This window comes from Ciona robusta, chromosome 1 (genome assembly GCF_009617815.1).
Source record: "Ciona robusta chromosome 1, ASM961781v2".
In the NCBI taxonomy this organism is placed as follows: Eukaryota; Metazoa; Chordata; class Ascidiacea; order Phlebobranchia; family Cionidae; genus Ciona; species Ciona robusta.
In genome coordinates this window covers 6326042-6340141 of record NC_143235.1, presented here as the reverse complement: position 1 = coordinate 6340141, position 14100 = coordinate 6326042, and the positions used below count along the sequence as shown (strand labels likewise).

The window sequence follows — 14100 nt, the reverse complement described above, 5'->3', positions numbered from 1 at the left end:
TGATTTATTGCGAGCGGTAAACTAAAAGAGCGAAGAAACAAGAGACGCGGTGTTTATACCGAAGATAACTATAAGAAAAGGGCCCTCGTCTACGCTTCGGTGCACACACGCTAAATGTGCGGTTTTAAATTCGAAAATTTAGTCTAAAAGTTATAACATTATGATTTGATTTCAATCAAGAGATTAAAGAATAAATGCTAGAATTGAGAATTGATATAGGTGCGGAAAAAATCGCCCTAAAACAACAACAACAACGCCAAGAACAACTGTTCGACGAAAAGGATATATATGACCACTACCGTGCTCAAAAAGAATAAAACGCGCATCTCTAATGCCTGCAAAGGAAACACAGAAATAAAAAAGTATAGAACGCGCAACTGCCAAAAACCGTGATATATTCTTTTTTTTATTCACGTGACCGCCAACTCCGTCCCCATTTCGTTTCGTCTCCATTGTAAAAGATGGGCGCATAGTATTTTGGAAGGTTTTAGCTGTTTATTTCAAAAATACACCACCTATTCAAGTTTATTAGGCCGGTTTAGTCATTTAGTAGGTTAACGCTTACAGTTTACCACTTGTTTAGGAAATTTAATTATTTAGCAATTTATATAAAAACCTTGAAACAAACGGTCTGTTAAAAATATATATATATTAGAAAATAGTTGTTTTACCCTATAACTTTAAATCAAATCAAAAACCGAAGAAAAACTACATAAAACGCCATCGAATTAATTGACTACAATAGTAAACGGGAACGACCCGTAAAAGAGAGAGAGTGTATCGTGCTCTCTCCTTTGCCGACATTGGAGATGCGCGTTCTACTCTTTTTTATTTCTTTGATAGACAGTTTTAGACCACAGAAATAAAAAAGAATAGAACGCGCATCTCCAATGTCGGCAAAGGAGAGAGCATGATACACTCTCTCTCTTTTGCGGGTCGTTCCCGTTTACTATTGTAGTCAATGGAGTCGATGACGTTTTATGTAGTTTTTCTTCGTTTTTTGACTTAATTTAAAGTTATAGTGTAAAACAACTATTTTCTAATATATATATATTTCTTACAAATCGTTTGTTTAAAATTTTTAACTAATTTTTTTAAATAATTAAATTTCCTAAACAAGTGGTAAACTGTAAGTGTTACCCACAGAAATAAAAAAGAGTAGAACGCGCAACTGCTCAAAACCGTGATATATTCTTTTTTCTATTCACGTGACCGCCAACTCCGTCCCCATTTCCCTTCGTCTCCATTGTAAAAGATAGGCGCATAGTATTTTTGGAAGGTTTTAGCTGTTTATTTTAAAAACTACACCAACTATTCAAGTTTGTTAGGCTAGTTTAGTTATTTGGTACGTTAACGCTTACAGTTTACCACTTGTTTAGGAAATTTAAATATTTAAAAAAATTAATTAAAAATTTCAAACAAACGGTTTTTTAGAAATATATATATATTAGAAAATAGTTTTTTTACACAATAACTTTAAATTAAGTCAAAAAACGAAGAAAAACTACACAAAACGTCATCGACTCCATTGACTACAATAGTAAACGGGAACGACCCGCGAAAGAGAGACAGTGTATCGTGCTCTCTCCTTTGCCGACATTGGAGATGCGCCTTCTATTCTTTTTTATTTCTGTGGTGTTACCCTACTAAATAACTAAACTGGCCTAATAAACTTGAATAGTTGGTATAGTTTTTAAAATAAACAGGTAAAACCTTCCAAAAATACTATGCGCCTATCTTTTACAATGGAGACGAAGGAAAATGGGGACGGAGTTGGCGGTCACGTGAATAGAAAAAAGAATATATCCCAGTTTTGGGAAGTTGCGCGTTCTACTCTTTTTTATTTCTGTGTTTTAGACAAAGTCCATAGAAATCACAAGTTAAGCAACTAACTTGTCTATTGCACAGAAATAAAAAAGAGTAGAACGCGCAACTTTCCAAAACCGTGATATATTCTTTTTTCTATTCACGTGACCGCCAACTCCGTCCCCATTTCCCTTCGTCTCCATTGTAAAAGATAGGCGCATAGTATTTTTGGACGGTTTTAGCTGTTTATTTTAAAAACTACACCAACTATTCAAGTTTGTTAGGCCAGTTTAGTTATTTAGTAGGGTAACGCTTATAGTTTACCACTTGTTTAGGAAATTTAATTATTTAAAAAAATTAATTAAAAATTTCAAACAAACGTTTTTTTAGAAATATATATATATTAGAAAATAGTTTTTTTACACAATAACTTTAAATTAAGTCAAAAAACGAAGAAAAACTACACAAAACGTCATCGACTCCATTGACTACAATAGTAAACGGGAACGACCCGCGAAAGAGAGAGAGTGTATCACCTCTCTCCTTTGCCGACATTGGAGATGCGCCTTCTATTCTTTTTTATTTCTGTGGTCTATTGTTTACGCGTGCATGGACGCCATTTTTGTTCGAGCAGCTGTACAGCTGATAATGGCGATACTGCGAAATATATGTTAAAATGTCTTCTTTACAGACGAATTAGGCATTTACAAAGACATTTTTACCATTTTAATAGGACAGGAACCAAAACTATGTTATTTTATTGCCAAAATACGAATAACCCAGTAAAGTACGCTATTAAATAGGCATATAACAGTAGCATCAGATATCAGTAAAAGTGTTAGTGTATGTATATGAAGTTTTTTAATGATGTTGAATATGTGTGTACTGTTTTTACAAAGATTCGCTTTGAGCGTTGACAGTTGTCTATTGGCTCTGGCGATTTTAAATTAATAATAATAAATAGACAACAAAAATTTAATCTTTGAACTTTAAAGGAAGTGACAGTCTGGGAAAAAAAGATCCAATAATGTTCCAGGTTTTTTAATTAATAATGCTCATTTTTAAATCTCAACCAATGGTATTTATTTTAATGCGAAGCCAAATCCATAATAACATCAAACAATAGCTTTCTATACTGTCAAGTATGTGGTAAATCATTGTTTATCCATCATCTGCATGTTGCACAACCACTACTAAACTAAAGTAACACATATGCAGCAAGCAAATTTTTAAAGCAAAACCATAATTGCCAAAACATTTTATTAAAATGTCTACAATGAAGTACAAACATCATGCTGTATTGCAAAATTGCCCAATAATTTGTTTTCAATAATGAAAACAACTTTTATCTTGCTTAATTTATTTGAAAATCCAGGAAAGTGAGCAAACCACTTAAAAAGTCTTGCCCAACCAAATGGAAGGTGTAAGTTAGTAAGTATTTTATTGACATTTTATTAATCCTATCGGCTTGAGTTACAAAAACTCAACCGTTCTTTTATCAGATTTTTCATAACAAGCTTTTGGACCAATCGAAATCTGTTCAGAACACTTTGTTCAGCAGCATCTGCAGCAATAACAAAGAGGAATATCTGTAAACTTTGTTCATAATATTGTTTCTTTTGTATCTACAGAACCTAACTTCAGTTGGTATCCTCACACTCGTTTGTTCAAGCCTAATTGTTGTTTGTCACGTTGTTAATAAACTGCATCAATAAATCTCGTTATATACCCTTGTAGGACAATGCACTCGTTATATAGCCCTTACTTAATGCATATTAAGAAGTAACAAATTTATGGCAATTAGGAGGACATTATGCATCTCCTGGGTACTCCCAAATATTTAAAATAAATATAGAACCTCCTTGCTTCACTTGAAACTTAAAACTCCTGGTTGCAGTTGCCACAAGTGAAGATGATCATAATTTCCCCCAATACCGAATGTTTTGCACTTTTTGTTGCATTTAGTAAACCTTTTGCCACGCAGTGTGGTCATGGAATGTACCGGCTGTTTTAAAATAGAAACATAAAAAATTGAGTGTAGGTCAAATTAAACTTTTTCTGAATTCTTTCAAACTGACATAATGTAACCCAAAAAAGTCTAAATGTAAGCAGCTGTGCTTCACAAAAAAAACGTTGTTTGCATAAATAAGACTAACTAAAATACTTTTAAATTATTACTTAATTCCTAAACTTTCCCATGTAAAAAAGTTGACCTCTTATGTTTGCTTATATATACACAACAGTGGCATATAACATCCCTATACAGCTTTTTTCTTAAAAGTATACTTCGCGTAAACTACTGCCTGCTATTGGAAACCAGTTGTCACCTTTTTTGTCGTTGACAAACCAACTTTTCCTTCTTTCCGACTTCAATGAAAAAGAAAATACGTAACATTTTCACTGCTGCTTTCAGTGCAGTTAGGAGCAAAGTATTCAACCATGCTAACAATTATTGTCGATAACATGTTACCTATACACAGACTGATGAAATACAAAGTACACAAACACCATAAAGTGTTGTATAAGCTACAAAACATCAATATAACGCAGTTCTATATACAGCATAAACATACTAGCTTTCTCTTTCCCGCCAAATTCTTCGAACAAAAATGGCGTCCAAATTGTTACGTTTCTTAACTTGTGATTTCTATGGACTTTGGTTTTAGACACCTTGTTACACCATAGACACCTTAAATGTACACATTACATTTAAGGTGTCTATGGTTACACACTATAAAGAAACGATATTTTTGCGACGTTGGCATCACTTTTTTTGTAAAATTTATTATTTTGTCAAAATTACGATTTAATTTTTAATCATATTCCCGACAGGGTTTTGTTGTTAGATTGGTTACTGGTGTTATACAATAGTGAAACAATGGACACTGATAATGAAGACATGATAATAACTGTCAGAATGTTGATGATTGGTAAGGAAATCGGAGGGATTATCGGCAAGGTTGGTCAGATTTGTTCTTTTTTGGATTTAAGCATATTGTGACCAACAACTATAAACAGGCTGGAACAAATATCGCAAAGTTTCGAAGTGAAAGTGGTGCTCGAATCACTATTTCAAGTGAACAGTCAGTTCCTGAGAGAATCGTCACAATCACAGGTGGCCGTGGGCAGATACACAAAGCTGTTGAATTAATCGCTGGAAAAATGCATTCGGTGACGTATATTGTATATACTATATATCTTACTCTGTATATACTATATATAATATATTATATATCTTATTCCATAAATCTGATATCGTTGTGTTTTCACTTCCATTCAACAATTGTGTAAACCACGTCACCCCTAGTTTTATATCACAATGAATGTGCTGGTGGCGAATTGTTGCACATATTTTTTTTCGCCACTATAGATTTTAGTTTAATAATTTCAGCGCGTACTTTTTCTTGTAACGCTGGCGCTTTATATCTAATTGTATGCAATTACGAATTATTCATTCTTGTCTAAGCTGTTTTCCGGTGTCAAAATAACCAAGTAAAAATTGAATTAATTTATGCCCATTTGTGTTTGTCGCATTCACTCGCCGATTTACAGTTTCTGTAGTCTGACTCGTGAAACATTTTCTTTTCGTCAGCATATAGATACGATAATGTAGATGCTGATTGCAACAACTTTTTAGTCACTGGTATTTAGAGCTACGTAACGAAAATATGTATAAAATTTCTTAGGGGTGTGTTCAAACACCAAACACCCCCCTCTAGATCTGTCACTGATATATAAACATATTGTATATATTTTAAAGTATTTAAACTTTACTGTGTTTTTTTCCATTAAACTGAGCTAACAATGCGAATAATTGTTAATTAAGGACATTAATTCTGGGCTTTCCAATTGTGCAACAAACACTGTTCCTGTCACAATTCGTCTCATTGTCCCAGCAAGTCAATGTGGTTCAATAATTGGCAAGGGTGGTGTAAAAATTAAAGAAATAAGAGATGTAAGTAATGCTTGTTCAATTTGTTTATTCATAAACTACTTATAATGTTTAATTTGATAATATCCAAAATACTTTAAACCAGACAACAGGTTGTGCGATTCAAGTTCAATCAGAAATGCTTCCTAATTGTTCAGAAAGGACTGTCACTTTGAGTGGTGCTCCTTCCACAATATTACACTGCATAGATATGCTGTGCGATGTAATGATACAGGTTGTAGTGTTTAATTTTAATTAGTCCTTCAAATAATTTAAAATTTTTTTTAGTATCCAGCAAAAACAGCCACTGTCCCGTTTAAACCTGATGTCGGAAATCCAACCTGTATCTTCCACCAAGGAAAAACATACATGCTTCAAGGTCAATATGCCGTTCAGCAGCAGCAAGAGGTATTTATGCATGATCCTGGTCAGGGGCGTATACAAGGGGGAGGTCACGGCCTCACGAAGCCGGATTTTTTTTTCTCGGGGTCTGGGTTATTTTTTCTTTGTAAAAAAATTCTTTTTTTTGTAAAATAAGAACCCCTCCCCTTAAAAAATGGTAAAGCAGTCTTATCATTGTAGTTTAAAACCAATTTTACGATAAATTTTGTTAAATTAATTTAGGGTCTTTAGTCTAAAGTTACACTATTTTTAGTGTGAATATTTTTAGCCGGGGTTAGTATAAGGTGCTTAATTACGTGTAAAAAAACTAGGGTTGGGCCGAATCAGGATTCGATTAATTCGGCGTTATTCAATGCATTTTTATATATGTAATCGAATCCGAATATGCGTGGTTGAATACGCGGGTTTCATATTAGAGTTTGTAATGAAACCTAGTTCAAACAAATTTGTTCGTTAGGAATTTACTCTTGGAAAGTCAGGAACAGCAGCACCTGTGAGTTACTGTGTTGCCAGTGTTTCCGCTTAGGATTTTGCAATTAAAGGCAAAAATTACGTACGTGGTTATTTAAATAGGTTTGTAAAAGGGGGGGGGGGGTTTACAGTAGAAAGATGGGGTTTAATCACAAATTTTTTAGGATCATTCCCTTGAGCAGGTCTATTTGCGCCAGTGTGTGCGTTATTATTTATGTTAGTCAGGGTATGTTTTTATCAGGCGCGTTACATTTATACGCAGCCATTTTCTAAACAAAAACTTGCGTACCCCCCTTTTTAAGTTCCTGGATACGCCCCTCATCCTGGTATATATATTTAAAATAGGATTTTTGTTGCAATGCTTATACTTAATGTGTGCACCTTAAAACGAAACATTCAGATGATTTTTGCAAGAAGCAGTGGAAATCATCAATATACAGATGGAAATTGTAATCATTTTACCATGGATGCAGCAGAGGATATTGAGGATTTACCTTGCCATTCTGTTAACATAGAAGCAAATTTCCCAGCAAGGTTGATCAGCTGTAATACTCAGGAACTTACAGTTGGAAATGAAGTAAGAAGGATTGTTGATAAACTAGCTTGTTGTGTCTGTTGCTAAATGTATAAAAAAGAAAACATTTCACCATTTTTTTATATTATAAAATACATTTTAAAAAGGAAAGATGCTACATGTTTATAAGGTATTTCTGTGTTTCAGTTCATGGGATGTATTATTGGAAAAGGTGGATCTCGTATCAAAGAGATTCGAATGTTATCTGGTGCTCAAATCCAGATAAACAAGGTAGAAAAAGAAGATGAGAGTGTTGATCGTAAGATTACAATTCAAGGATCAGCAGAGGCAATAAGCTTAGCTTACTATCTCATTACTTTAAGGTACATAACAGTAAATTCTAAAATAAATAAAATTGCAATTGTGCACTGACAATTTGTATGTTAAATTTTGTATTATAAAGTTACCACACACAACATGATGTGCCTATTTTTCTGTCAGGACTAGCATACAAACAACATTATTAACTTTGCAGCATTTTATAATTAGAGTGAGGCACATTTCTTCTATGTTATATGAATAGACCTCTGCAGTTTTATCTTCAAGAAGAAGAACGAAGTTACAAGTACAAACAATGGGGTACATTTAAGATAAAGCTTTCTACTAGACGAGTGCCATTTTCTACCCAATCTCCACCAACCCCATACCACTCATTTCTATCCCCAAGATGATTTCAACCCTACCACCATTTATCCAAGATTAAAGATGTCTTAAAAACAACCACATAAACCCTTTCAACCACGTACCCACCATTAGAACGACCCCTTTTTCTCACTTTCCTCTTTCTGTCACCTAACAGTCTTATCTTTTACACAATGCAACTGTTGCATTATCATTGATCAATCTTATTTATAACAGCGCATCGCTGCCTATCTCTTAACAAGCATAAAGTTAAATATATTTATTTAATTATTCTATTTGTTTAATATAACACTTGTATTAATGTTGGTACATGCAACATCTTTAAAATTCAAGATTTTCGGTTTATAAATAATTTCAACTGAAGCCTGCTGGTTGGTATGTCAATTTTAAAGTGGCTGAGGTTATGATAATTCGTTGGTCGCTGCACTATTGTTTTTTATCTTTTATAAAAGCCTATTGTTTTTCAGCAATAAATATACCTAAAATTAAGACCACAAGAAACAAATTTCCCTTTTTCTTCAATGGCCTGCTACAACACATTTTCCAGTGCGTCGTGTCTCCTAACACTAATATTCATTCATGCAATGATCAAAGTAGTGACACAGAAAGTTATCTTCTTTGGTAACAAGACTCAAATGTTGTTAACCAAAATTAACGTTAATGTTCTTGGTAGTGTTCGGGTGTAAGCTTTTTCTTCGTTTCAATCTATACATTTATTGTACCCTAACGGTATAGTATGTTAAATACGTAAACCCGTTACTAAACCTTCATTGTTAAGTATACACTTTCTCGCACTGGAAGTGGTAGTAGCATCAGTTACTATCTATTTTTTGTTAGTATAATTACTACTAAACTATGTAGTTTCTCCGTTGTACCATACCCTTAACTCTTACTTCCCCCACCCTCCCTATACGATTTGATTTTTTTGTATTCCGAACAATTTCTCCCACAGCAGTAATGTTTTTACTAAAGGTGTTTTATGTGTAAAATGCTGTTTAATTTAATTTTTCTCTAACATAAAAAATGTATTTTAGTGTCAACATGTTCAGTGGAGACAAATGGCAAACAGAATCCATGCGGGGTCAGCGCGACTTCGGTCCCACAGGAAGTCTTCTCGGCCAACCGCCAGCTACCGGCGTATTCGGTTCTGTATCAGTGCCGTTCGTTGGACAAGGATCTCCAATCAACGAGTTCAATGCTTCTATGATGGCAGCACGTAGAGCTCTGTTGTCGTCTAACAAACCACGTACACAGGTGACAAGAAATCGGCCTCGAGTTAACAGCTCTTCCCGATCAGACACGACAGATTCAGACTTGAATGCTAAAGGCGAACTAAGAAGTACGTCACCGAACGGAAAGGAGCGACGAAAGACGAAGCGAGAAAAGTTTCAACCGTACTAAAATAAATTCAAAAACATTTTGTACAGTTTCTGAAATGTTTCTTTTAAAATGTTTCTTATGTTAGTGAGTGTATGGTAAGATGAGGCCTTTTTTAAAAATCTCCTTTTACCGGTACCCAAGCATTCAATATTAGACAAAAACATTTTTATTCGACTGTTTTCTCACGGTCAAACAAAGTGCGCGTCAAAGGCGGTTAGGCTACTGTTGTTAAGTATTGTAGGGGCGCCCGCGTCTCGACGTGCCTTAGTCAGTTCAGTTCGATTATCTAGACGAGGTGCGCCAGTTAAACACCTTGTTGCGAGTCGCGGCTGTCCTACGCGCAGTATCCTACTCTCGGAATGTGCGCTGTATTTGAAGATGGGACACTTTGTGTTAAATATTAAAAATATATGTAAAATAGAAACAGTATAGTAGGGTGCTATTTTTTAATGCTCGCTAAATCATAGTAAAGCCGATGATTTTTTTTTAGTTTGCGTCTGCGAACGATTAAACTAGTTTCATAGCTTCATACAACAACCTTGTATATTTCGTACAGTTTGATTTTGTCTCATAAAACTAGTTTTAGTTTTGTAAAAAAACACTGAGATATAAGCATAAAGAAAATAGGCAGGGGTCAATATGACTTTAATTTGAGATAAAAACAAAAAAAAATATTGGTTAACGGTATCATGGCCTACTCAATGTATTGAGTAGGCCATGACGGTATATATATGAAGTTCACATGGCAAAGAAACTAGCACAGCCTGTAAAACTCGGTAGGTTAACGACAAGTTGCAGAATACTGCTAATGTAAATATATTTCAATTTGGAGTTCCATCTTCCCCAACATTGTAGTTTTGTATGTTTTCATTGTCAAACTTTTAAAGATTTGCTTTTAATTTAGTAATTTATACCTCGGGGGCTATTCAACTATAAGATATTGCACGGCCTACTAGAGATGGTTCTAGGCTATATCCCCCCAGGCGTTTTCCCCCCGGCTATTTCCCCCCGTGACTATTCCCCCCGGCTACTTCCCCCGTGACTATTCCCCCCCGGCTAATTCCCCCCGTAACGATTCCCCCCTGGCTACTTCCCCCCGTGACCATTCCCCCGGCTACTTCCCCCGTAACGATTCCCCCCTGGCTACTTCCCCCCGTGACCATTCCCCCCGTGACCATTCCCCCCGGCTACTTCCCCCTTGACTAATCCCCCCGGCTACTTCCCCCCGTGACTATTCCCCCGGCTAATTCCCCCCGTGACTATTCCCACCGGCTAATTCCCCCGATGACTATTCCCCCCGGCTATTTCCCCCCGGCTATTTTCCCCCTGTGTCTATTCCCCCCGTGACTCCCCCCCCGGCTACTTCCCCCTCCGTCCCCCAGCTATTTCCCCCGTCCATTTGCCCCTGACCATTACCTCCCTAGCCATTTCCCCCTACCCCGGCTATTTCGTTTGTCCTTTTAATGCGGTCATAAAACAGCGAAATCCGACTAAGTATAAAGTAATTCCAATCTCAAAATATATTCCAACAGAACATGAAAAGAAGGTGTGTTTATTAATAACAACGAAACAACAATTTTAATGCGAAATCAGGTATGCAGATTATGTGCAATTCCCCTTAGAAATGATAGCACAGAGCGTGGGTCATAGTTGGTCACCAGATTTTGTATGCGGGCGTCCAAATCTTTATATTTTTTTCTTCTTGGGGCACCATCAGCCCCAGACATGTGTTGTGTCCGAACAATCGAAGCCAATCTGTCTTCTTTTTTAAATATATTGATTAATTTCCTAATGTTTGGGTGGTAACAATCCACATTGGAGGCCATTCTTCTATGCCATCCCTCCAAATGATTGTTAGTTCGCGGCAAATTGTTGCGAACTCGAGCAAGAGTGTTCCACAAAGATATAGGAAAAATGGGCTGTCGACGACCATTTGGAATTGCCCGCCCAATATACGTCTCTTCAAAATATTCTCCAAGTGACGCCAGCTCTGGAGGAAAATTATTCAATACCGCACTTAAGGCTTCTGCCATATCACGTTCCGGGACAAAAGACAGTGCTGACAACATTTTTACTTTTAACGAGATTTCCGAGTTCGATCGATATAACTGTTGCAACCCTAATTGCTGGATTTTTCGAAAAACACTTTGACTTAAGTGAAATAAACAGCCTTGAATTTGTGACGCCGTAAATACTTCTTCCAACGCATTTATGCTTGCTTTTTCAAAGTCGACTAGGACTGATTTTGGATTGAGGTTGTTTCCGGATGCGATTTGCAGGATGCGGAAAAGTGCCGTGTAAGTTTGTTGTTGTTTATCTGGCAGCAAGGCAAACACACTTGGAGTAACAATTCCATCCGAGAACGAATGGACAGTGTATATTTGCATAAAGTGTTCGGGTGCAGTCTTAAAGGTGCCATCCATGAACCAATGTTCATTCGCTGATAAAGCAGCAAGACCACTCGTCGAACAAAACACCAGCATTCGGAGTGAATTGGTTCGACCGCTATCGTGTAATAAAAATGTTTCGCCGTTTTCCAACTGTTGATATACTTGTGGGATTTGGAAATCTCGTGAACGTGGTATTGCGGGGCCAGTATCATTCTTCTGTTTATGCCTGCGAATGGCCCTTCGAAGTGTCCTCTCTGGTGCGATTTGCGTGGCTGAATCTTTAAAATAATTTAATGAGAGATGATCTTGAAAAGAACATAAACCACACATAATATTATCGCAACCTTGATATATTGAAACACAATTACAATGTTTATATTGTACGACGTACGTATTCACGCAGATCTACATTATAATGCTAACCTTCATCGAGCTTTGACAGTTCTTCAGAAATTATTCGTTGTGGTGATTCTGCAGTATTACAAGCACGGCGCTTCAGTTCATTTGTACATTTAATAGCTGCTACCCTCCCTGGAATTGGCTCATGTGTATGTTCGTTTATTGTTTCAACAATTTCCAAGTTGCATACTTTGATCCTGGCCTTGCACTGACCACTGTTAAACTTTCCTTGCTTCCTCATCTCACATTCATATGACTCAATACAATTTGCCAAATTCTTTTGCTTAACATATATAAAGCCTTCATATGCTAACTTAATACCTCCTCGGTTTGACAACAATATTTCCATGATTGCATATACCTTCAAATAACACAAATTATTTTGCTTGTGTCTAATTCTACACACCTTATTCTTCTTGATTTTGTAATGGCCCGAAAAAATAAATATATAACTAAGTTTCGATACGATAAGTTCTTATATAATGATTTTGTGAAGTAAACAACTACTACGAAGTCAACAAATTAAATAAAGTAAACAAACAAACAATATGAAGTAAACAATAATTTTGGAGTAAACAATTATTTTGGAGTAAACAAATATTTTGGAGTAAACAATTATTTTGGAGTAAACAATTATTTTGGAGTAAACAAATATTTGGAGTAAACAATTATTTTGGAGTAAACAATTATTTTGGAGTAAACAAATATTTGGAGTAAACAGGGGGAAAGCCGGAAAGAGGGGATAGTCACGGGGGAGGGGAATATCCGGGGGAAGTAGCCGGGGGAAATAGCCGGGGGGGATATAGCCGGGGGGGAACTAGCCGGGGGAACTAGCCGGGGGAACTAGCCGGGGGGAAATAGGGGGGGAATTGTCACGGGGGAACTAGCCGGAGGGGAACTAGCCGGGGGGGAAATAGCCGGGGGAACTAGCCGGGGGGGGAATAGCCTGGGGGGAATAGTCACCGGGGGAATTAGCCGGTGGGGAATAGTCACGGGGGGAAATAGCCGGGGGGAAATAGTCATTGGGGGGAATTAGCCGGGGGGGGGGGGGAATAGTCACGGGGGGGAATTAGCCGGGGGGAATAGTCATTGGGGGGAATTAGCCGGGGGGAATAGTCATTGGGGGAATTAGCCGGGGGGAATAGTCACGGGGGAATTAGCCGGGGGAAATAGTCATTGGGGAGAATTAGCCGGGGGGAAATAGTCATTGGGGGGAATTAGCCGGGGGGAATAGTCACGGGGGGGAATTAGCCGGGGGGAAATAGTCATTGGGGGGAATTAGCCGGGGGGGAATTAGCCGGGGGGAAATAGCCGGGCGGGAAATAGCCGGTTACGACTAGAGATATCTCTAGTAGGACGTGGATATTGATATAATAAAAAGATAATATTTTGAAAATATATTCGAAATTTGGTCATTTGCCGTTGGTGATAAGTTATAAGAAGTGGCTTGTGCCAAAAACAGAGTAGTAATACCCAATTTGTAGCAGAAATAAAAACTTCATCAATAGTTATAATCAATTTTTTTGTTATTACAAGTTCATATACACTTGTTGGATACAATATTTATCCATTCATGTTCGAACATTGCCCATTGTCGTTCAAACAATACCAATTGTTATGCAATAATATAATGTATAGGTAACATGTTAAAAACTATAGCAGTAAGGCAAGAAAAAGATTGTTTACAGGTACAGTGTTATTTCGTGTTATTTACGTATATTCCTATTTATAAATACACTTAATAATCAAAATTAACAATGAATTTAAACTGTCCCATCTTATCCAGTGTATTTTCAAATTTGTAAAATTTCACCTGTTGTGTGGATCGCTAAATAACTCCTCGTGTGTTTTATTATATTTTAATAAATTGGTGTCAATTAATAAAGGAATAATAGTACTAATTCGTGATATTACCCAAAAACTGTCATCTATTTTAATTTTGAAAATATTTGGCAATATGTGCTTAAGTGTCCCATCTTTCCCCATTGTACTACATATTTTTAAACTGCCGGATTTTTGTAGTTTGCGAGTTTAGTAGGATGGGGAGGATGGGACACTTTGTCAAAAAAGACTATTTTTTATTTTCTTTTTACGAAATTCTTTTT

The 14100-nt window shown here is 36.5% G+C and overlaps 2 protein-coding genes and 1 long non-coding RNA gene across 6 annotated transcripts; 2 read left to right on the top strand and 1 right to left on the bottom strand.

The window, feature by feature from the left end:
• Positions 1–2398: 2398 nt before the first annotated feature.
• On the top strand, positions 2399–3842 carry LOC149741852 (uncharacterized). The gene is made up of 2 exons (XR_016385091.1): positions 2399–3237; positions 3309–3842. It is a non-coding gene; the product is annotated as an uncharacterized LOC149741852 (long non-coding RNA).
• A 763-nt stretch (positions 3843–4605) lies between these two features.
• LOC149741851 (poly(rC)-binding protein 3-like) lies at positions 4606–9255 on the top strand. 4 transcript variants are annotated; one of them, XM_089878703.1, is made up of 9 exons: positions 4606–4765; positions 4825–4977; positions 5633–5761; positions 5844–5972; positions 6026–6145; positions 7011–7187; positions 7332–7507; positions 7718–7763; positions 8861–9255. In XM_089878703.1, exons 1-9 carry the CDS (start codon positions 4685–4687, stop codon positions 9044–9046), a joined length of 1197 nt encoding a protein of 398 aa, XP_089734829.1. In that variant the 5' UTR covers positions 4606–4684; the 3' UTR covers positions 9047–9255. The 4 variants fall into 4 exon arrangements, with proteins under 4 accessions (XP_089734829.1, XP_089734907.1, XP_089734673.1 ...); XM_089878781.1 differs by having other exon boundaries at positions 7708–7763; XM_089878547.1 differs by lacking the exon at positions 7718–7763.
• Positions 9256–10742: 1487 nt separating this feature from the next.
• LOC149741850 (uncharacterized) lies at positions 10743–12709 on the bottom strand. The gene is made up of 2 exons (XM_089874262.1): positions 12020–12709; positions 10743–11874 (listed from the first exon to the last, which is right to left on the bottom strand). The coding sequence occupies exons 1-2, from the start codon at positions 12342–12344 to the stop codon at positions 10796–10798; spliced, it is 1404 nt and encodes a 467-aa protein (XP_089730388.1). The 5' UTR covers positions 12345–12709; the 3' UTR covers positions 10743–10795.
• Between the last annotated feature and the right edge of the window lie 1391 nt (positions 12710–14100).

What these genes read in the sequence shown, in the direction of transcription:
- LOC149741851 (XM_089878547.1), top strand. Translation starts at nt 4,685, where the DNA reads ATGGACACTGATAATGAAGACATGATAATAACTGTCAGAATGTTGATG. An exon ending in TCGCTGGAAAAATGCATTCG is followed by an intron (nt 4,978 to 5,632) that starts GTGACGTATATT and finishes TTGTTAATTAAG; the next exon opens with GACATTAATTCTGGGCTTTC. An exon ending in AAATTAAAGAAATAAGAGAT is followed by an intron (nt 5,762 to 5,843) that starts GTAAGTAATGCT and finishes ACTTTAAACCAG; the next exon opens with ACAACAGGTTGTGCGATTCA.
- LOC149741850 (XM_089874262.1), bottom strand. Translation starts at nt 12,344, where the DNA reads ATGGAAATATTGTTGTCAAACCGAGGAGGTATTAAGTTAGCATATGAA. An exon ending in ACTGTCAAAGCTCGATGAAG is followed by an intron (nt 11,875 to 12,019) that starts GTTAGCATTATA and finishes ATTATTTTAAAG; the next exon opens with ATTCAGCCACGCAAATCGCA.